Source organism: Schistocerca piceifrons, chromosome 11 (genome assembly GCF_021461385.2).
Source record: "Schistocerca piceifrons isolate TAMUIC-IGC-003096 chromosome 11, iqSchPice1.1, whole genome shotgun sequence".
NCBI classification, from domain to species: domain Eukaryota; kingdom Metazoa; phylum Arthropoda; class Insecta; order Orthoptera; family Acrididae; genus Schistocerca; species Schistocerca piceifrons.
Window position 1 is genome coordinate 79,032,852 of NC_060148.1, and position 24,237 is coordinate 79,057,088.

Below are 24,237 nucleotides of genomic sequence, written 5' to 3' on the forward strand. Positions count from 1 at the left end.
TTCCTTCCATTACCAAATATTCCTTGATACCTGAGGAGGTGTTCTATGAGCCTATTTGTGTGATAAATTTCTTTTCCTCCAATTTGATTCAATACTAATCTGATCCATCCACACAATCTCCAACATTCTCCTGTAAGAACAAATTTCAAAAGCCTCTGTTGTCTTCTTGCTTGAACTGCTTATTGTCCATATTTCATTCCCATACATGACTACACTCAAAATAAACACCTTCAGAAGAGACTTTATAACATTTTCATTTATATTAAATGTTTTTTTTAAGAGGTGGAGCCCCTCCACGCCCACACCAGCATGATGACCAACACAAAAGGTCTACTGCCATCTCTGCATAAGGGTTAGTTTCCACTAAAGTAAGGTGTCGCAGGATGTGGGTATTGCGATGTTTGCTTACGTCTGGTCAAGGTTAACCATTAATATGCCTCATAAAATGTTAGTAAACTTCCATTTTTCAGAAGTGATATTCTCGCTGTTGGTAATTGCATTTTATATCCCCTCTACTTTGATTGTCATTTATCTAGCTGATAAAATAGCAAAACTCATCAACTGCTAAGCTGTCATTTACTAATCTAATTCTCTCATCATTTCAGTACTCAAATGGTCATGCTCCTCACATTCCACAGTCTGTGTGCTGAACCTGACAGCTCCAAGCCCCACCTTCCTGCCCTTATCTGAGCAGTGGCGGCTGTCACTGCACGTGTTGATGCATTTCAGCTGACCCAGTGAAACCTCTTATCTGGTAACAGACTCGCAAGGCCATTCTGACAAGCACTGATAAGATACATGCTACATGTGTCACGCTTCCATTGACTTTGTTGCAGAGCATTCTGAGAATACTCTGCCACTATCATCACCCACACGAAAAAAGACAAAAGGCAACACAGGGTGAGTCGAGGAAGAGTTACCACCCCTTTTATTTGCTGAATGGTTCAAGATATCAAAATGACATTTTTATCAAATGATAAAATACAGGAAAAGGAGAGTGGCAAAGCAAGAATGACCGGACAAGAAATGCAAACCCATAGAGGCATGCATCACCAGGAGAAAGACAGATGCGGACTTTAGGAGCCTTATGGAGAAATGAGAAGAAATTGTATGAATATCAACAGCACAGAAGGCAAGCCAGTACTAAACAAAGAAGGGAAAGCTGAAAGGTGGAAGGAATAACCCACAGTGTCCCACCAAAAATTGTCAGTATTCAAGGACACAACAGAAACAATCATTCTTAGCAAAAATGTCTGCATATCATCAAAGCTATGAGTACTCATCTTCAAATCCCTTCAACTGCATGCTCTTCACTTTTCATGTTTTGAGCAGAGGTAGCAAGGAACAAAACCAGAAAAATGCCCAGTAAACAAGGACTAAAGTGCTTAGCTTAAGAGCTATGAACACTTGTTCATCTTTGCTACTGTGAAACACACCTCTATTGAGCAAAGGCTCATAGCTCTTCAGGCATGCATAAAAGAGCCTATGTTTTCTAGATTTCTTTTGCTTCAAATGGTAGTTACTGTCGTACCCCTAAATATTGGTCAGTCCTCCTGGGACCCCCTGTATAGAGCGGTAATACAAGGGAAATGAAATGAACTTTAAGAAAATATTATACACTACTGGCCATTAAAATTGCTACACCAAGAAGAAATGCAGATGATAAACGGGTATTCATTGGACAAACATATTATACTAGAACTGACACGTGATTACATTTTCACGCAATTTGGGTGCATAGGTCCTCAGAAATCAGTACCCAGAACAACCACCTCTGGCCGTAATAACGTCCTTGATACGCTTGGGCATTAAGTCAAACAGAGCTTGAATGGCGTGTACAGGTACAGCTGCCCATGCAGCTTCAACACGACACCACAGTTCATCAAGAATAGTGACTGGCGTATTGTGATGAGCCAGTTTCTCAGCCACCAATGACCAGACGTTTTCAGTTGGTGAGAGATCTGGAGAATGTGCTGGCCAGGGCAGTAGTTGAACATTTTCTGTATCCAGAAAGGCCTGTAAAGGTCCTGCAACATGTGGTCGTGCATTATCCTGCTGAAATGTAGGGTTTCGTAGGGACCGAATGAAGGCTAGAGCCACGGGTCGTAACACATCTGAAATGTAACGTCCACTGTTCAAAGTGCCATCAATGCGAACAAGAGGTGACCGAGACGTGTAACCAATGGCACCACATACCATCATGCCGGGAGATACGTCAGTATGGCGATGACGAATACACGTTTCCAATGTGCGTTCACCGCGATGTCACCAAACACGGATGCAACCACATGATACTGTACACAGAACCTGGATTCATCCGAAAAAATGATGTTTTGCTATTCGTGCACCCAGGTTCGTCGTCGAGTACACCATCGCAGGCGCTCCTGTCTGTGATGCAGCGTCAAGGGTAAACGCAGCCATGGTCTCCGAGTTGATAGTCCGTGCTCCTGCAAACGTTGTTGAACTGTTCATGCAGATGGTTGTTGTCTTGCAAACGTCCCCATCTGATGACTCAGGGATAGAGATGTGGCTGCACGATCCGTTACAGCCGTGCGGATACGATGCCTGTCATCTCGACTGCTAGTGATACGAGGCCATTGGGGTCCAGCACGTATTTCCGTATTACCCTCCTGAACCCACCAATTCCATATTCTGCTAACAGTCACTGGATCTCGACCAACAGAAGTAGCAATGTCTTGATATGATAAACTGCAATCGGCTACAATCTGACCTTTATCAAAGTCGGAAACGTGATGGTACACATTTCTCCTCCTTACACGAGGCATCACAACAACGTTTCACCAGGCAATGCTGGTCAACTGCTGTTTGTGTATAAGAAATCGGTTGGAAACTTTCCTCGTGTCAGCACGTTGTAGGTGTTGCCACCGGCACCAACCTGGTGTGAATGCTCTGAAAAGCTAATCATTTGCATATCATAGCATCTTCTCCCTGTCAGTAAAATTTCGCATCTGTAGCACGTCATCTTCATGGTGTAGCAATTTTAATGGCCAGTAGTGTAGAAAGGGAAGAAGAAGTAGATGAAGATGAGATGGAAGATGTGATACTGTGAAAGGAATCTGAAAGAGAATTGAAAGACCTGTACTGAAAACAGTCCCCTGGAGAGGAAACATTTCTTCAGAATTACTGAAATCTAAGAAACAGTCAGTCATGACAAAACTATTCCACCTGCAGTGCAAGATATATGAAACAGGGAAGTACTATCAGACCTCAAGAAGAAGGTAATAACTACAGAACCAAATGCTAATAGTTGCAAATATAGCTGAATTATCAGTTTAACAAATCATGGTTGCAAGGTTCTGTTATGAATTATTTGCAGAGTAATGAAAAAATTAGTAGAGGCCAACCTTGCAGGAGATCAGTTTGAGTTCTACATAAATATAAAAACATATGAGGCAAAAATTACAACAAATTAACTCAGAAATTTTTAGAGAAAGACAAACCTATATTTATGGCATTTGTAGGTCTGGGAGAAAAATCCTTTTACAATGGTGACTCAACTACATTACTGAAATGTTAATGGCAGCAGGTACAAAAGACAGGGGGTGAAAGGTTTTATACAACTCGTACAGATACCAGAAGGCACTTATAAGAGTCGAAGCATACGAAAGGGAAGCAGTGATTAAGAAGAGAATGAGACAGGGCAGGTCCGTGGCCTATATCCAATATTATTCAATCTGTACATTGAGCAAGCAGTAAAGGAAATTAAAGAAAAATTTGTAAAAGCAATTAAAGTTCAGGGAAAAGAAATAAAAACTTCGAGGTTTGCCGAAGACATTGTAATTCTGTCAGAGATGGCAAAGAAGCTGAAATGAATGGATATTATCTTGGAAAGATGAACATCAACAAAAGTAAAACGAGGACAACAGAATACAGTCAAATTAAATTAGGAGATAATGAAGTAATTAGACAAGGAAATGAGAGACTAAACGAAGTCCAAGCATTTTGTTATTTGCGCAGCAAATTGACCAATGAGGGTCAAAGCAAAGAGGATATAAAGTGTATACTGGCTACAGCAAGGAAAGTCTTTCTGAAAAAGAGGAACTGGTTAACACCAATATGAATTTAAATGTCAGGAATTCACTTGTGGAGGAATTTGTATGAAGTGTTGCTTAGTAGAGAAGTGAACTGTGAATGATAATTTGTTTTTATTGCTTCCTGGACTCGGGTAGGCGCGCCGGCCCCGGATCGAATCCGCCCGGCAGATTAACGACGACGGCCGGTGTGCTGGCCAGCCTGGGTGTGGTTTTTAGGCGGTTTTCCACATCCTCCTAGGTGAATACCAGGCTGGTCCCCACGTCCCGCCTCAGTTACACGACTCGCAGACATTTGAAACACATTCACACTATTTCACGATTCACCACACAAACATGTCCAAAAGAGATCTTTTCCAATGTCTCATAAATTACATCCCATATTATAAAAATCACTGTCTCAAAATCTGCGTACTTTGTTTATTTTCATTCCTTAATATGATCTGCATAACCTGCTGGTGCATGACACCAATTTAAAATAAAATATTCATAGCACAAAAAAAAGCTGTGAGGCTCGTGTGTTGTGTAAATTCAGGAATATCATGCTGCAACTTTTCTAAAAAGCTTGAAATTATGACATCATAGTGAGTATATCCTTGATGTGCTGTGGAGCAAAAAGCTCCCTTCACTATGAAAGCGATAGTCTATACAATAGCCATAATGCCACAGATAAGTATTATTTCTAATGTGAGCTAAATAATGAGTTAACAGCTACAAATAGAAAGCTGTGGAAAATATGCAGCAGTATCTCACATGCTACCTACGTAGACATAACAGCGGTATCAGGGAATATTTCACAAAACACGATCTCCATAGAAGCACCAGAGGGAGGGAGAAATGTGTTTAGAGATCTTGAGAAAGATAAAGGATGGAACTGCTGTGAAAAAAGTCACAATCCCACTCCAAGGAAAAATGAAATCAGAACAAAACAGGGTCAAGTCAAATTCAGGAGAAATACTGACACAGACAGCTAAGGTAATGTCAACACAGAAAACTCTGTCATCCCCAACAGCAACAGTTACAATGACTACAGGAATAAAAGTAGCAGTACAATCTAAGGGGAAGTATACAACGACAAGTAAAGCAGACAACAGAAACATCAGCATCTTCAGAAGAAACCAGAAACCAACGGACAAAACCTCCATCACGTCTGGGTGCCATCATTTCTAGTGTACCAACAGACTACCACATTACATCTGAAAACAAAAGCTCCACAGAAAAATCAGAAACAGCATCGTCAGAACGTATCCAGAGTTTGATCACGAGGCCCAGAGAAGAAACACAGCAAAATTAACATCTGAAACATCAACAGCAGCAAGCACCCAAAGAATATGACAGTCCAAGAAGCACTACGATACAGAATGAGGACTTTTTATGTCATAATGCCAGAATGGCGAGAGATCCATCCGAAGTAACATGACTCAGTGTCATTATTTTTATCTACATCTACATTTATACTCTGCAAACCACCGTGAGGTGCATGGCAGAGGGTGCATCCCGTTGTACCATTCATTAAGAGTTTCTTTCTGTTCCATTCAAATGTGGAGCATGGGAAGAATGACTGTTTAAATGCCTCTGAGTGAGCGGCATTATTCTTATCTTACCCTCACGATCCCTATATGACCGCTACATAAGGGGTTGTTATAAATCCCAAGACCAATCATTTAAAGCCAGTTCTTAAAACTTTGTTAATAGACTCTCATGGGACCAAACTCTATGATTTGGTGAGCAAGATGTATGAGACAGGCAAAATACCCCCAGAGTTCAAGAAGAATATATTAATTCCAATCCCAAAGAAAGTGAGTGTTGACAGGTGTGAAAATTACCGAACTATCAATTTAATAAGTCGCGGCTGCAAAATACTAACACGAATCCTTTACAGACGAATGGAAAAACTGGTAGAAGCCAACCTCGGGGAAGATCAGTTTGGATTCTGTAGAAATGTTCGAACACCTACAACTTATCTTAGAAGATATATTAAGGAAAAGCAAACCTACGTTTATAGCTTTTGTAGGCTTCGAGGAAGACAGGAAGAGAACACAAGCTTTCAAAATGTGGTGCTGTAGAAGAATGCTTCAGATTGGAGGGGTAGATCATGTAACTAATGAGGAGATACTGAATAGAGGGGTAGATCATGTAACTAATGAGGTGGTACTGAATAGAGTTGGGGAGAAGAGGAATTTGTGGCACAACTTGACTAGAAGAAGGAATCTGTTGGTAGGACATGTTCTGAGGCATCAAGGGATCATCAATTTAGTACTGGAGGAAAGTGTAGAGGGTAAAAATCATAGAGGGAGACCAAGGCATGAATACACTTAACAGATTCAGAAGGATGTAGGCTGCAGTAGGTACTGGGAGATGATGAAGCTTGCACAGGATAGAGTAGCATGGAGAGCTGAATCAAACCAGTCTCATGACTGAAGACCACCACCACCACAAACAACAACAACAACAACAACAACAACAACAACATGGGATAGTTTACATCTGTCTCCAAGAGTCTTCCAGTTCAGTTCTCTGTGACACTCTCCCATGGATTAAACAAACCTGTGGCCATTTGTGCTGCCTTTCTCTGTATACGTTCAATATCCCGTTAGTTCTATCTGGTATGGGTCCCGCAAACGTGAGTAATATTCTACGATGGGTCGCACGAGTGATTTGCAAGCAATCTCTTTAGTAGACTGACGGCACTTCACCAGCATTCTACCAACAAACCAAAATCTACCACTAGCTTTACCCATTACTGAACCTATGTGATCACTCCATTTCATATCCCTACAAAGTGCTACACCCAGCTATTTGTATGAGTCTGTTGCTTCCAACAATGACTCATTGATATTATATCATAGGATACTACATTTTTTTTCCATTTTGTCAAGTGCAAAATTTTACATTTCTGAACATTTTGAGCAATGTTGCCAATCTCTACACCACACTGAAATCTTATCAAGGACTGACTGAATATTTATGCAGCTCCTCTCAAATAGTACTTCATTACAGATAACTGCATTATCTGCAAAAAGCCCGATTTTACTATTAATATTGTCTGCAAGGTCATTAATATACAACACGAACAGCAAGGATCCCACACACTTCCCTGAGGCACACCCAAAGTTACTTCTACATCTGACAATGACCCTCCATTGAAGATAACATGCCGAGTCCTCCCTACCAAAAAGTCATCATCCCAGTCACAAATTTCACTTGATACCCCATATGATAGTACTTTTGACAATAAGCATAGATGTGGTACTGAGTCAAATGCTTTATGGGAATCAATAAACACTGCATCTACACAGTTGCCTTATCCAAAGCCGTCAGTATGTCGTGTGAGAACAGTGGGAGCTGGATTTCCCATGATCGATGTTCTCAAAAATCATGCTGGTTGCCACTAATGAGGTCACTTTGTTTAAAGCTACTTCATTACGTTTGAGCTCAGAACATGTTCTAAGAGTCTACAACAAATTGACATCAAGGACATAGGATGATAGTTTTGTGCATCACTTCTACTACACTTCTTGTAGACGGTTGTGAGCTGTGACTCTTTCTAAGAACTGGGCACAGTTTTGTGATCGAGGGGTCTATGACAGATTATAGTGAGAAGATGGGCTAACAACCACAAATGCAATATAGAATCTGACGGGGATTCCATTGGGGTCTGGAGCTTTGTTCAATTTTAACAATTTCAGCTGTTTCTCAATACCACTGACACTAATACTATTTCATTCATCTTTACAGTGGTGCAAGGATTAAATTGGGTTTTCCTTTGTAAAGGAACATTTGAAAACTGAGTTCAGCACTGCAGCTTTTGTTTTGCTACACTCCGTTTCAGTTCCAGTCCCACTCACTCACTAGGGACAAGGCACTAACTTTGACACCACTAACAGCCTTTACATACGACCAGAATTTCTTTGGATTTTGTGAAATGACATTTGACAATGTTCTGCTATGGTAGTCATTGAAGGCATCAGTAATTGCTCTCTTGACAGCCAAATGTGTTTCATTCAACATCTCTCTATCTATAGCCCTACACTTTGTTTTACATCCATTAAGCAGTAAGCTCAGTTTCTTTAGAAGTTTCTGTACAGTGACTGTATACCATGGAAGTTTCCTTCTATTACGAACTGTTCGACTGGGTACATATCTACCCAGTGCATGGTCAACTATTTTCTGAACTTGAGCCATACTTCCTCTACATGCTCCTGACCTGTGCTGAAAGTTTCAAGTTCCTCATTGAGACAAGATGTTACCGATTTTTTATCTAGTTTACCGAACATATATATCTTTCTGCTTTATAAGAAGTCTCCACAAAGAACAGGCTCTCTATTGTGTGTTGAAAGAAATCGCTTTCGCCTCAATGGGTCCAAATGCTAACAGATATAAAGGACTTACTGAGCTACAAATCAATGCATGCATAATTAGCAATAAGACAAGAGAATTAGAACATTACCATTGAAGTAAGAAATTCGATGTAGTTTGTACATCTGAACTGTATCTGAAATAGACATTTTTGTTCCTAAAGAATAAGTTGTTTCCATCATTACATATAGGAAGAAAAAATGGTCGAGTTGTAATTTTCATCAAAGTCATTCTGAAATTCATAGAGTTTATGTAAGTCAATTTTCTCCCACATTAGATAGTGAGTTCACCTTCGTAAAGCTGACAGAGCAGAATATGGTAGTTCTACATCTTTATAAGTCTCCGAATGCAGTTGTAGAAATAGTCTTCAATAATTTTAAACTTTTGAAAAAAGTATTAAAGAGTAAAGAAAAAAAAATCACTTTTTGCAGTCACCTCAAAACAATAACTTGATATACTCTGACAAGCATGAATCAAGATCTTTTTTCAATATCTTAATGTCATTAAATTTACTCATTGCAAACAGAAATGCTACTCGTAAAGAAGCCTGCTCAGATAATAGTACTGTTAACTTCTCTACTGAGGTCTTCACTATTAGTCGTGTAGATGGATATTTCTCTGACATGAACAACTAACCCTCACATTCCACAGTAAATTGTCATGTAACGTCTGCAACACCACCCGTGAAGAAAATGTAGTGACTTGGGTGAGAGATCAGAAAGATGAGTGTGAATTAGTTTGCTAACAGACTAAGTTATATAAAATGAGATTTCTTCTATGAAACAATGAAAATTCCAGGTTGGAATATCAACAACACAAGGAAAAGATAGACTGCAACTTATCGTACAGATGACACTTTAGGTTGCAGATAGAATCAATTAAAAAGACACTTATACATTAGCTTCCAGTCACAGCCTTCATCAGAAAAAGGAACACGCACAATTCAATTACACAAGCAAGCACGCCTCAAGAGCACAAGTGACAGCTGGATTCTGGTTAGAGCTGCCACAGTTGGCGGTCACGTGTGCGTGAGGTGCACGAGGGCTGGGGCCAAAAGCTAATGAGTAAGTATCTAAACTGTGCCTGTTCGCAACTTAATGTGTCATCTTTACAGTAAGTAGCAATATACGTTTTCCTTACATTGTTCATTTTTTGGATGAGAAACTGACTGGAAAAACTAATATCAAAACTATGTTTGGTAGATTCTTTAGCAAATATATAGATGTATGGTACACTTGTTCACTTAATTCCAAAGATAAGCATAAAACACAGTTACAAAACTGTTAGACTAATGAACTTTAAAGTGCTAGGGAACAAATGTTGTCACTGCAAAGAACGTATGACAATAACTGTAAGATACACACTAAATGCGCTAATATAGATTATAGGATGTATCGGAAATACAATTTATTTTGTAAAACTAAACTTCTTCGTGCAAAAAAGTTATTTTATGAAAGTTTTATAGTAACTGTTTCAAACAAGTGCAAAACAACATGGCAGGTTATCACAGAAGAACACAATCACACCCACATACAAGATGTGTCACTTGAGTCACATCAGTCGAGCAACTTCTTTGGTGAAAGAAGCAAGATGAATAAGGTATCTGACACTAGCACAAAGAGAGGTGAAGTATGCTAGTACTAACATTTTCAGTCCTCTACCATACACTATCAATAGTATGAGACACAATAAATCTTTATTTAAATATGATTTATGGAAGTATGTGTGTTAAAGGAAAGTTGTTGCAGAACATAAATACAGGACTATTCCCCAAAAATGCAGAAACATCGAGTTGTTGGTAGGCACAAACAAAAGAAAGAACTAGAATACGTAAGTACACACGCGTGTGCCCGACCCCCCCCCCTCCCCCCACACACAAGCATACGCACACTTATGTCTCTATGTGGTGCCGCCTAAACTGACAGTGCAAACAATAGTTGGCAGATGGTGTCCGGTTGGGTGGATATAAGGAGAGGGAATAGGGGTGGGTGGCTAGCGGCTCGGAGGAAGGTCGAATTTCCAGCTAGGAATGCGAGAGGGTGGGATGGAAGATACAGGTGTCGTGGCCAGTGGAAAGTGGCACACGCTGAATGCCATGTGAGGATGTGAACTGTGAGAGGGTGACAGGGGGAACAGTCAGATGGTGGGTGCGGAGACAGTGGATTACCTGAGATTGATGCCAGAGCGATTACGTAAGTGGAGAATGTGCTATGGGAATAACTCCCACATGCTTAGTTCAGAGAAGCTAGGGGTGGAGGGAGGGATCCAGTTGGCTCAGGTTGTGAAGCAGCCACTGAAACTAAACAGGTTGTTCCAATGGTTGGTCAACTATGTTCTCAACAACAGTTAGGCGGCGGCTGTTCATCCTGGCGGTCCACTGATTGGTAGTCATTCCAATATAAAAGGCTGTGCAGTATTTGCAGCAGAGTTGGTATATGATATGGCTGCTTTCAAAAGGGGCCCTGCCTCTGATGGAGTCATAAGCTGGGTCGACAGAAGCGTCCAATTCCACGCGTCGGCTTTGACCCGTGACGTAAGGGAGGTGTTGTGTGTGACGTCATGACGGCGCGGAGTTTGGTTTGTGAGTGTAGCATGTTTGTAGATGTCGTCGTGTGTGGTTTGTTGTGCTCTCTGGTGGTAGGTTCAGGGTTTTCATTTGTGTGGTGTATTGGACTTAGTTTGCTTTTGCTCATTATCCAAAATTGTTCGAGTGTCGGCTGTGTTTGTAGTGGAATTCGTTTCAGTGAGTTAACGATTTTGTGTGAAGGTTAATTTAGTGTTGTTCACTGTATGTTGTGTGGTAATTTTAGTAAAATTAATCAGTTGTCGTTTCTGTTCAGGAATGGATGTGACGGATAAAATTAACAGTGCGCAGGTCAAGGGAAGTGTTCGATCCCAATGTGTGGCTGTGTATGTTGGTATTGGTATCGGGAGATGTGTTTGAGCTATATAGGCCAAGGGAAGTGTTTGATCCTAATTTATGGGATAGGGAGCTGCTGTTGAGCTATATAAGTCAAGGGAAGTGTCCGATTCCAGATGATATAGTGTTTAGTGGCATTTGGGGAGTTTTGTGATATGGGTTTTTTCGTCGTTTTGTGTGGTTTTCTATGGGGTTGGGTGCCTAAATTTGTTTATATTTAGTTTGCCCCCACCCAAAAACACCCCATTTCCCGCACTTGTCCCGTTAGTGTCATTAGGCTTTTTGTGGAAAGTGTTTGTTTGTTTTTCGATGCATTTTCGTCCTCATAAGGTGTATGTAACGACTTTATATGCGCCATATTGGAATCGTGGTTTATGGTTGTTTCCGTATTTCCCATAAGCCTGGTCAGGACTAGAGTTGGAGGTGCTGGGTGTGTGGATCGGTAAGGTCTCGCACCTCGGTTTGCCACAGGGATAGGGCAACGGAATACCACTTTAGGAGGGGGTGGGAAAGGTCTCGAGTACAATGTCTCTCATTCCAGGAACTTAGACGTATGCTCCTGTGCTCTGACCTGCGAAGAAAATATAGAAATTTTAACTACTGAGCTACATTCATGTACTGTAACATCCTTTATTGTATGATTATATGATAGCGGAACAAACACTGGTAGCAGTTACTTTTGTAAAATATCTGGGAGTATGCGTGCGGAATGATTTGAAGTGGAATGATCATATAAAATTAATTGTTGGTAAGGCGGGTACCAGGTTGAGATTCATTGGGAGAGTCCTTAGAAAATGTAGTCCATCAACAAAGGAGGTGGCTTACAAAAGGCTCGTTCGACCTATACTTGAGTATTGCTCATCAGTGTGGGATCCGTACCAGATCGGTTTGACGGAGGAGATAGAGAAGATCCAAAGAAGAGCGGCGCGTTTCGTCACAGGGTTATTTGGTAACCGTGATAGCGTTACGAAAATGTTTAATAAACTCGATTGGCAGACTCTGCAAGAGAGGTGCTCTGCATCGCGGTGTAGCTTGCTCGCCAGGTTTCGAGAGGGTGCGTTTCTGGATGAGGTATCGAATATATTGCTGCCCCCTACTTATACCTCCCGAGGAGATCACGAATGTAAAATTAGAGAGATTAGAGCGCGCACGGAGGCTTTCAGACAGTCGTTCTTCCCGCGAACCATACGCGACTGAAACAGGAAAGGGAGGTAATGACAGTGGCACGTAAAGTGCCCTCCGCCACACACCGTTGGGTGGCTTGCGGAGTATAAATGTAGATGTAGATGTAGATGTAGATGTAGATGTAGATGTAGACGTGTACAAACCATCCAGTGCGAGGTTCAAATTTACGGAGCCTGGAAATTTCCATTCAAAAAACATTAAAGTTGTACTAGGAGATTTTAACTGTCACGGTGTCGCATGGGGTTATAAAGAGACAAATGACGATGGCGAAATGCTGGAGATCTGGGCAGACCAGGCTCAACTGAAATTGATACATGACCCAAAGTTGCCTGCATCATTTAACAGCGGAAGATGGAAACGAGGATATAATCCAGATAACATCTTTGTCTCTGAAAAGGTATCCCTGCAAACTGTAAAGCAAATCGAGGACCCAATTCCAAGATCGCAACACAGAGCAATAACTTGCTGCATTACTGCAGTAATCAAATCAGATGTAATGCCCTTCAAGAGACGCTTCAATTTCAAAAAAGCTCATTGGGAACTTTTCACAGAGGACCTTGATAAGGGGATCTTGGAAATTAAACCAGAGATACAATCATATGAAACTTTTATAGACCTTGTCAAGAAAATCTCTCGACGGCACATACCTAGAGGGTGCCGCACCCAGTATATCGCTGGACTCAATGGTAGCAGCAAGGAAGCTCTGAAAAAGTATGAAGAACTGTGTAATAAGGACCCCCTCTAAGAGGAAACGATCCAGGCAGGTGAGGTACTGATGATGTCTGGTATCTCCAAAGCGAGAAAGGAAAAGTGGTGTAACCTCCTACAAGAGACGGACATGAAGCACAGCAGTAGGAAGGTATGGAAACTGGTCAAAAGTCTCAACAACGACCCAACAGAACCACAACCAAATTACAGTGAAGTTACACCTGATCAGATAGCTCACCAACTACTCATGAATGGAAAAACTAAAAGGAAGATCAGGAATGGCAAAATTAAAAGAAAATTGAACGAGGAGATTAGCTTCCTAGCTCGCCCGTTCTTCATTCAGGAGCTACAAGATGCCATCAACGATTTGAAAAACAATAAGGCCGCTGGCCTCAACGATCTGAGATCTGAGCAAATTAAACACTTTGGACCGGGAGTACAAGCATGGATCCTAGAGCTAATGAATAACTGTATCACAACAATGCAAATTCCTAAATTGTGGAGGAAAGCTCGGGTTATTGCGTTATTAAAACCAGGGAAAGACCCAGCTGAAGCTAAAAATTTCCGGCCTGTCTCACTGCTTTGTCATTTATTTAAAGTGCTGGAGCGAATGATCCTCAAACGCATAGCTGATTATGTGGACAAAGCCCTCATTAACGAACAAGCTGGATTTCGACCAGGAAAATCATGCTGTGGCCAAATCCTTAATCTCACACAGTACATCGAAGACGGCTATCAGAGAGGAGAAGTAACTGGGGTCGCATTCCTGGATCTCAGTGCTGCATACGACACAGTTAACCATAAGCTGCTTACCCAGAAAGTGTATAATGTCACTAAGGACTACACCCTTTCTATGTTCGTGCAATGCATGCTACAGAACAGACGGTACTATGTAACCTTACAATCTAAAACCAGCCGATGGAGGACACAGAAAAATGGACTTGCACGGGGTAGTGTCTTGGCTCCAATATTATTTAACATCCATACCAATGATCTTCCCATCAGCCACCAGACACTAATGTTCATATATGCTGATGATGCAGCAGTGGCCACTCAGGATAAAACCTTTGAACAAGTGGAGGAGAACCTCACAGGAGCCTTAACAGAACTTGCTACCTATTACGACGGCAATAATCTCAAACCAAACCCTAGTAAATCTCAAGTATCCACCTTCCATCTTAGGAACAAACAAGCCAAACGGAAACTCCGAGTCATGTGGCAAGGGGAAGAGCTGAAACATACAAACAGCCCAAAATACCTGGGAGTAACACTGGACAGAGCACTTACTTTTAAGCAGCACTGTCACAACACTAAAAAAAGGGTCTGTGCCAGGAACAACATACTGCGGAAGCTAACAGGTTCATCGTGGGGAGCTCAACCACACGTTTTGCGCACCACGGGTCTGGCGCCGAGTATCTCAGCAGCAGAATACGCGGCGCCAGTTGGTAGGAACTCTGCTCACACTAAGCAAGTTGACGTCGCCGTAAACGAAACTGTACGTATTGCCACAGGATGCCTCAAACCAACTCCCACAGACATAATTTATCCCATCATAGGCATAGCACTATCCGCAGACAAGTAGCCGCCAAGATCGAAAGATCAAAAGAAAAGAATGATCCTCGACACCTGATGCATATGCACCGAAAACAACGTGTCCGGCTGAAATCCCGCAGGAGTTTCATTGAAACTACTGAAGAGCTCGCCACCGAGCCTGTCGCAAGGCGGCTATCTCTTTGGGACGAAATGGTGCCACACTCCACAATGGAACTACTTGAGGAGGGATCTGCAGGATTTCAACTACCTTTTACAACTTGGAGGTCATTAAACCGGCTGCGCACTGGAGTAACTGGGTGCAAATCAAACCTATTTAAATGGGGTTACAGTGATAGCGATAGGTGTGAATGTGGAGCAATTCAGAACTTGGACCACCTACTGACTTGCCCAGATATGTCTATAACATGCACTGAAGATGATATTTTGAAAGTCAATGACAAAGCAAACTACGTTGCTAAGTACTGGGAAGGGAAGATATAATTAGTGCATCCGGATACGGAAGAAGAAGAAGAATTCCAGGGCAGGACGAGAGATAATCAAAGCCCTGGTAAAGAGTATGGAAATACGGAAGCGTCCGATCCCACCCGTCTGCTTTGACCCATGACGTCACAAATATGGCGGAAACAAAAACAAACACACACACTTTCCACAAGAAGCCTAATGACACTAACGGGACAAGCACGGGAAATGGGGTGTTTTGGGTGGGGGGCAAACTAAATGTAAACAAATTTAGACACCTTGCGTAGCTACAACGTGTAAGTGAAGACAGCCCATGCATGAATATCCACCCACCTCCCCAGGTGTCATAACCCCTGCAACCCATAGAAAAAAAAATCCTCTCGGGATAGAACGAACAGATCAGAAAGATAAATATAATAAACTAAAACAGAAATTCAAGGAAACAGATAATTAAAATAAGTAATAAGTGTTTTTAAATTAAAAAAAAAAATCTCACGAGATAGAACGAACAGATCAGAAAAGTAAATAAAATAAGATAAAACAGAACTGGAGACAGCCACACTCAAACCAAACTCCGCGCCGTCATGACGTCACACACGACAACACCCTTACGTCACGGGTCAAAGCCGACAAATGGGATCGGACGCTTCTGTCGACCCAAGGGTATAGTTTAGTTGTCACAGTGCGGAGTGATACTGGGTGAAGAGGGGGGGGCACTCCTATGTAACTGATTCTTGTGGGAAGGTTGGGTGTGTGTGTGTGTGTGTGTGAGAGAAAATGACACAGAAAATCTGTTTGTGGACTACGTTAGAGGGGTACTGTCTGCCTGTAAAGGCCTTCGTGAGCCCTTCCGCATACTAGACAAGGGAGTTCTCGTCAGTGCAGATACGCTGTTCATGGTTCACTAGGTTGTATGGGAGAAACTTCTGCCGAAATGCAGGTACTGTTGGTGGTTAGTGGGTTTAATGTGAAAAGAGCTGTGGAAGTTATGCCCAGGAAGGCGGGGTGTTGGGCAGGACCAGGTGAAGCAGATGGGAGGAAAGGTGTTCAGATTGTGAAGGAATGTGGATAGGGCGTCCATATCATGAAGATATCACCAATGAACCCTTTCCTGCTCCTTGTGTACATAAATGACATAGACACATCTCACAGCTATTAAACCTATGCAGATGATAGATCTCTGTCATTTGTTGAAAAACAAACTGATGAATTAACACTGGTTGCAGCTGAGGCACTACATCAAATAATTACTTATTTTCAGGACCAATGTTTGAAGGTAAATATCAGTATACCACAGTTATTGCAATTAAACTCGTCTCCGTCAGTAATCTACACAGGATTTAAGCAGTAGATACAGAAGACTGTACATTTCTTGGTATTTACACAAAAACCTATGTAGGTAAACCATATCAATTTTATATGTAATAAAATTGGGAGTTCAGTACATCTAATTAGCCAGCCATCAGAAGTAGTTTCCAATCAGACATCAAAAACAATTTATTACGGGGCAACCATTGCACAGATTAATTATGCGACAGATATGTGGGGCTGTGTTGCTAACATACATATGAACAATGTATTATTCCTGCAGGAAAGAGCAATCAGGATTATCCGTAGAATACGCTCACTGAGATTCCTGCAGGGAAATCTCGGTACATGATAAATATCTCAACATCTACCCACTGCATATTTAGAAATTAATTACGTTTTTTTGCGACACACAATAGCAAATCAACCAGGTGCCCTGATATGCATGTCTACAATACATTAAAGAAAGACTGCTGCTACAGATAAAGAACTACACTAAAAGCAACAGACCATAGTCCATGCATTAACAGCCAGATATGGTATAACAAACTGCCAAGCTCTATAAGCCGTCAGAAAGGGAACTTACTCAAAGTGAAACTGAAATCGTTCTTGATTGATAACTGCTTATACTCACCGAGTAAATATTAATATTAAACTAAATTGAAATCTCTATACATTTTGTTATGTAAAAGCTGTTCATTTGTAATAATTACGATGTAATATCCAATTGTGCTGTCTTTACTAACAAGGGAACCTCCCCATCGCACCCCCCTCAGATTTGGTTATAAGTTGGCACAGGGATAGGCCTTGAAAAACTGAACACAGATCAATCGAGAAAACAGGAAGAAGTCGTGTGGAACTACGAAAACAATAAGCAAAATATACAAACTGAGTAGTCCATGCACAAACTAGGTAACATCAATGAGAGTGTCAGCTTACGAGCGCCGTGGTCCCGTGGTTAGCGTGAGCAGCTGCGGAACGAGAGGTCCTTGGTTCAAATCTTCCGTCGGGTGAAAAGTTTAATTTTTTATTTTCAGATAATTATCAAAGTTCAGGCACTCACACATAATCAACTTCGCTCTCCAAAATTCCAGGACATGTTCAGATTTGCTTGGACATATGCAGGATTTGACGGTCTACACACGGAAACATTTGAAAACGTAAAAAACATATGTTTTTGACAGAGCACAGGGAAAACAGTGCGACTGTGAAACTGTTGCATTCATTTGTTACAGTTTATGTGACAAAATCTTATGTTTTCATCACTTTTTTGGGAGTGATTATCACATCCACAAGAAAATCTAAATCGGGCAAGGTAGAAGAATCTTTTTACCTATTCGCCAAGTGTGCAAGTTAGGTGGGTCGACAACATATTCCTGTCACGTGACGCACATGCCGTCACCAGTGTCGTAAAGAATATATCAGACGTGTTTTCCTGTGGAGGAATCGGTTGACCTATGACCTTGCGATCAAATGTTTTCGGTTCCTATTGGAGAGGCACGTCCTTTCGTCTACTAATCGCACGGTTTTGCGGTGCGGTCGCAAAACACTGACACTAAACTTATTACAGTGAACAGAGATGTCAATGAATGAACGGACAGATCGTAACTTTGCGAAAATAAAGAAAGTAAAATTTCACTCGAGGGAGGACTCGAACCAAGGACCTCTCGTTCCGCAGTTGCTCACTCTAACCACGGGACCACGGCTCTCTTCAGCTTATCTTGTCCTTGATGTTGCCTATCTTGCACATGGACTACTCAGTTTGTATATTTTGCTTATTTTTTTATAGTTCCACACAACTTCTTCCAGTTCTCTCGATTGATCTGTGTTTAGTTTTTCAAGGCCTATCCACTGTGTCAATTTATAACTAAATCTGAGGGGGGTGCGATGGGGAGGTTCCCTTGTAAGTACAATGATACCTGCACCACATATACGTTATCACTTACGCATATATAAAATATAACTGCTCTCTGTGCAAAACTTGTGAATTCTGTTTTCTTACTAAATACACATTTTTGTGTTACATGTAAGTCTGTATGTAATCACTTATGCATATTTAAATTGCATCTACTCCATTTCCACGAAATTGGTTAGGCTATTCTGCAATTAATGTCACAGTGTTAAAAATACCATAGAATGTATCTATCTGTTACAATATAAATAGGAAATAAGATACTACTATTAGTATGATATTATTAAACGAAACATGATATTGCTATTACTTTTTTATGTTGAGATTATTACTACTGATATTAATACAGTTTCATTCCATCAAATATGTACACAAATAATATACATACAAAAAAAGAAAATACTCACTAGAGATGAGTCATTGCCACAAAATGCTTACCTAAAACCGTGGGGTCGCCCTGCAAGTACGACAAGATGTACTTGTTGAGGAAGAGAGTGCAGCCACTGAAGAAGTACCACAGGACAAGGAAGAACATGGCCCGGGCATTCAAGAGGCCCGGGGGATCACGAAGGCCGTGTGGGGGTGGAGTGTCCTCGGGCAGGAGACTCGCTGTGGGTGAAGCGTGTGGGAGGAGGGCAGGCGAATCACTGCCACTTTCATCATCTTCACTGCCGTGGTAGCCGTGCTGATGGTGGTGGTGGTTCTTCATTTTGAAGCCCTGAGAACTCACAGGTCAGTTCACACTTAGCAAGACAAAACAAACACTGAGAAAATCTTCCACGTTTCGCTCTGACACACTGCGCTTAAAAGAAACTGGTGATCTGTCAGTCTCAATCAGCACAATACCAATGTCAAAAACAAACAAACACTGAGCACTGTGTTTTTCACACCACTGTCTTCCACAAAACTGATAGGGACAAAAAAATATAGCAGCGTCACTCTGCCAGAGTTACTCGAAACTCTTCAGCCACTGAAATATCACAGCACCATTTGTATAGTTTATTTTCTAGCAAAAAATATACTAGTATTCTCAGCCAAGTCATCTATCTGGCAATGTTCACAAAAGTTTCTCTCATAACACATGTTTCCACACTGTACAACTCACATACTTAATATGCTTCACTCAAAAACAATCCGATTACAAATGAAATAAGTGACTCTCTGTACAAGTGTTGCAACTCCCTATTTAATGAACAGTGAAATGTCTCCCTAAAAGGTTTCATGCCTTACACCAGCACGTGAATTAGATAACAGCCTTGTTTAGATGAATTATACAATCTTCCCCTTGGGACAGATGCTGACTAAAAAGAATAAACACAAAATGCACGCAAGAAATTATCTCTAAATGGGGAGCAGTTTTCATTCCATCTCGTGAAATCATTTAAGTACAACTGCAGACATTCAAAAAATTTGATGCTAAATCGTGTGTGTGTGTGTGTGTGTGTGTGTGTGTGTGTGTGTGTGTGTGTGTGTGTGTGTGTATTCTTCGAACAGAGGTTAACAACTTCAGTTAGAATCCTCCACTCTGTCAATTATGATAATGGAATGTATCATAGTATTCTTCTTGTCCATTTTTTATATGTTCTGCAGAAAACTATTAAATAGACACATCTATAAGTGAATGTGAAGATATTGCAATAAATTATCTTTAAACACTGTATGACTAGTAAACTATCAGCACCTATTCTCAAATTTTCTATTCATACCTTAAATGGTAAGGAATGGACACTGTATGTTACTGTCAGTCAAAGAAAAATGCTGTTGATAGATTTCATGACACATTAACTGAGAAACTTGTGTCAATTTAAATTAAAAAGAAGTTCAGTTTATAATGTAAAGTAAAGATAACAGCTTCAGAGAGATAAGACTTCTAATTTGAGCAACCCTTATACAGACTATTACCATGAACTGTATCAGAATCACATATGTAGACGGTTATGTCGTGTAACTCAACATACAGCAATGTAACCTAAGTTTATTTCCGCAACACCATTACACTGCACACGATTTTAAAGAGTCTCTAAACTGATGTACGAATGCTGCCATGTCAGAAAAGATGAAGATTACTGATTCCAGAGTCCGAGAAGATTTGATGACAGGCCTGAATCTTCATTGTCACAATAATTCTATCCGTTCAGCGCAACACGTCGGCGTAACACTGTAACAGTAAACCTCCTTGACGTGCCAACGCATCATCGCTCACACGGGCGTCCACGCCGGCTCGACAGCGAGATTTGCACAATTACACCCGTCACATACTTATCAAGGCCTCACTCACTTAGTCACTTTCGTTGGCTACACAAAACAACACAGCCTCAGTTTATCATAACTTCTTTGGTATTTACTGCCGCCATGTTTCGTGTTTCCGCTCACAGCCGGCAGATAGCAGAAATAGGCCGATTCCAGATGCGCAATCTATAAGAAACATTAAATCTCCGCCCATCTGTATGTCCAACAGCAGCAAGCGAATGCCATCTGCCAGGTGGCTGGAAACCGCGTTTTGAAGAGGAATGTGTTTTTTTTTTTTTCATTACTACAATAGTACTACTACATTCCTTCCTACTAACAAAACGTGTGACAACTTAGGAAGCACTTATCGTAAGTCAGTAAGTTGATGATTTACAATTTTCTTCAAACTATAATGATTTTTGTATGAATTCATTCATTAGATCCTTATGGACCTATAAGCTCTTCTAATGGCAAATGGAAAAATATTTTCTAAATCAAAAATACATACCTCTTATTTGAACCTAAAATAGTCAGATGTAGTTACACTCACTGTTATTGGCGACATTCTCATCTGTCCAAATTGGAATAAATGTGTTGTTTCACTGCAGTGCAAGACAAAATTGTTCCCATGCCGGGAATCGAACCCGGGCCTGCTGGGTGAAAGCCAGCTATCCTAGCCACTAGACCACATGGGATGACAGACATTTGGACCATGTAAGATGTATAGGCCTAGTGTATAGAGTAGTGATTACTACCCAGTGGTCCATTGTAAATCGAATATGATGTACCGTATTCCTTTGTCAGATGTTCCAGCTTACATTAAAATGGATTCACCACGAAGATTGGGTCTTGTAGTGAAACAGATCTGGGAAACGCTGTTTCTATTGTTTGTCATGGACAGCACAATAGACACAAATCTTTCCATCGACAAGTTCTGGATACTGCTGAACGACATGGAAATTAGCGAGTTAATCACGAAAATTCAAAAAGCTCCGAAACAACTATAAATATCTGTAAATAAAGCTATAGACCAACTACATGGTGGTTACAGGTAATAAGTTACAAACACCAAAAACGAACACCATTCCTATATTTATGTTTAAACACCATTATGACAATAAAGTACAGCAGAATTACACCCTGGAGGTAAATTTAGGGATTTGGTTTCAAAATGACTTCAAATGGTATACATACAGGATATAAGCAAAATAAATGCCACACTGAATAAAATACGTTGCGGTACGTTTGCTTTCTGACAAAACAAGTTTTCATGCTGTCCGAATAGCCTAATTAAAAAAAAGAAGCATAATTAAACAAATTCCACGGTATCCGTCGGAACGGGGTTATACAGTCTAGTATAGGGTAACGCTTCTCACATTTTTTCGTCAGCGACCCGTTTCGTAGGGGCACAGTCTTCTCCGACCCCCATTCACCTTCGATTAAAAATTAGTACTACCAGCGTACACAACCAATAGATATACTTACTAGCTTCTACTTTTTTTTGTTTTTACATGAACAGCATCATACGAGAACTGATAACGACTCTCTTTTTCTGAAACACTTACGGGGTAAATTCTTACTCGCGAGCAATATCTCAGAAAAAAATTTAATCAAAATATTGTCAAACGGAAACAGACAGAACCAAATATAAACAAAAGGAAGTAAATAATAAAATTTAAAATTGAACTGTTACCGGTAATTAATAACATATAATTTGACTACAACAAACGATATTTTAATGATGCATAGAAAAAGATAAATTTATCTTTAATGCTATGGTTGCGTGTGCTTATTCTGATACAATAGCTAGAAGGATGGCTTTAATAACCTTCATAGCTGATCTCATGCACTCAGGAGATTTGAGCAGTGTTTTTATTTAATGGTCGCCATTGTCTAAAGTAGGTATTCATGCAAATTCGTGGCAGCGAACGGCAGAACTGTCACTGCTCAATCAGACAATACCGATAATCAGAGATATTTCGTACAAAAACTCACCTTTTCTTACCAGGCGTTTGTGGTGATACGCCAGGATGATTCTTGGAAAACTGTTTGAATCTTCCAATGCTACGCATGCTTTGTCCTGTGTATGTAGCAGCTCTCACTGAAGATTTGTAAATAGTGTGAAGCAATTTTTTCTGCTCCCGTTCCCTTTCGCAGCATTCAATCACACGCAATATAATTTTGCGAGCATGGCTACGTAGTACTGGTTTCCTTCTAACCGTTGGCCTACTGGTAGGTGTTGTTGGCGACTCCCGAGATGGGCCAGCAACTGCCTCTTCACTCATTTTGATAATGTTTAGCACAACTGCACAATAAAAACACGCAGAACAGTTCAGCGCAAAACAATAATGAAGCAGACGACAATGGCTACCTTGTACAACACAGTCAGCTACGTAATGTTGACAAGAGTCGAAACTGCGTGAGTACCGAAGCCTCCCGACGTTTACCGACTTCTACCGATTCAGGTCTGCCATCTAAAAGTTTACACACTGTAACTCGGCCGTATGGTCGTCCACACCTGATCTTACGCAACCAATTCCCCCCCCCACCCCCACCCCATCTCCTCATTACCCCACCGACTCTCCTCCCACCTGAATAAAAAAGTTAAATAATTTATCCTTTCACCCTGTTTCAATGCACGTAACAAATACTACATAGTATGAAGGCTTTCACGACCGGATGACATATCTTCTGGTAAACCTTCCGGGATGGACCACGACCTTACATCCCGGAAGGTTTACCAGAAGAAATACTACATACCACTGTCTTCTCGAAAACTGACATATTTTGAGAACATCGAAAATATCGTTTGTGTTACTCGTGCAAATGTTTATCGTGTGTCCTGCCATCAAACAGAGAATAATGCGGTGGTTTTCCAGTGAAATGAACAGCACTCACACAGTGCACGTCCACAAATGTACTGATTTTTAAATCCATAACAAAAACACAGGGTGATTTCGTCACTCAGATTCACACAGCATTTCAGAATACGCGTAACCAATACAAAACGAGGCCTCAGGAGGAAGATAACAAGACTTTAACAACCATCTGAAAATGGATTTGTAAGTAATCCGACACTGGTCTGGTTTCCTTCAAATAAATGTTTTTAAACCACACTTGCGGTTGGTTGCTGCTTCAGTTATAAACTTCATACTGCATGCTACCAAAGGTACATTTGAATTAGGTGCAAACCATATCTTTATTTAACTATAAAGGTGCATCCACACTAATCGTGCTCGCCAAACTTGTGCTCGTCTGTCAGGAGACTTGTCAAACTTGTCTGACTTGGGCTCGTGCTGCTTCTATCTTCGTCCAGACTACTTCAGTTGCTTGCCAGGCTTTGGCCCGTGAGGATCCGCGCCGTACTCGCAGTCGTAACCAGCGCCAGTTCCCTAATTTAGAAATGGACGAAGTGGTTATAGCGAACAGTTATTCTGCCTGCCCTCGCGTATGGATCTGCTGCATGGGCCACGATTAGTGTCACCAGGATGCGGACATTGCAGCGCCTGCAGAACAAGGTGCTCAGGTGGAGCCTGCACCCCCCGCCACTC

The 24,237-nt window shown here is 41.0% G+C and overlaps 1 protein-coding gene and 1 non-coding gene across 3 annotated transcripts in view; both read right to left on the minus strand.

The window, feature by feature from the left end:
• Positions 1 to 20,847, minus strand: part of LOC124720505 (solute carrier family 35 member E2A-like) — a 142,197-nt gene extending 121,350 nt beyond the window's left edge. For both annotated transcript variants that reach the window (XM_047245863.1, XM_047245861.1), the window contains exon 1: positions 18,896 to 20,847. In XM_047245863.1, the coding sequence (XP_047101819.1) occupies positions 18,896 to 19,166 (271 nt within the window). In that variant the 5' untranslated portion in view covers positions 19,167 to 20,847. The remainder of the gene's footprint in view (positions 1 to 18,895) is intronic.
• A 462-nt stretch (positions 20,848 to 21,309) lies between these two features.
• On the minus strand, positions 21,310 to 21,381 carry Trnae-uuc. Its single transcript has one exon. It is a non-coding gene; the product is annotated as a tRNA-Glu (tRNA).
• Positions 21,382 to 24,237: the final 2,856 nt, after the last annotated feature.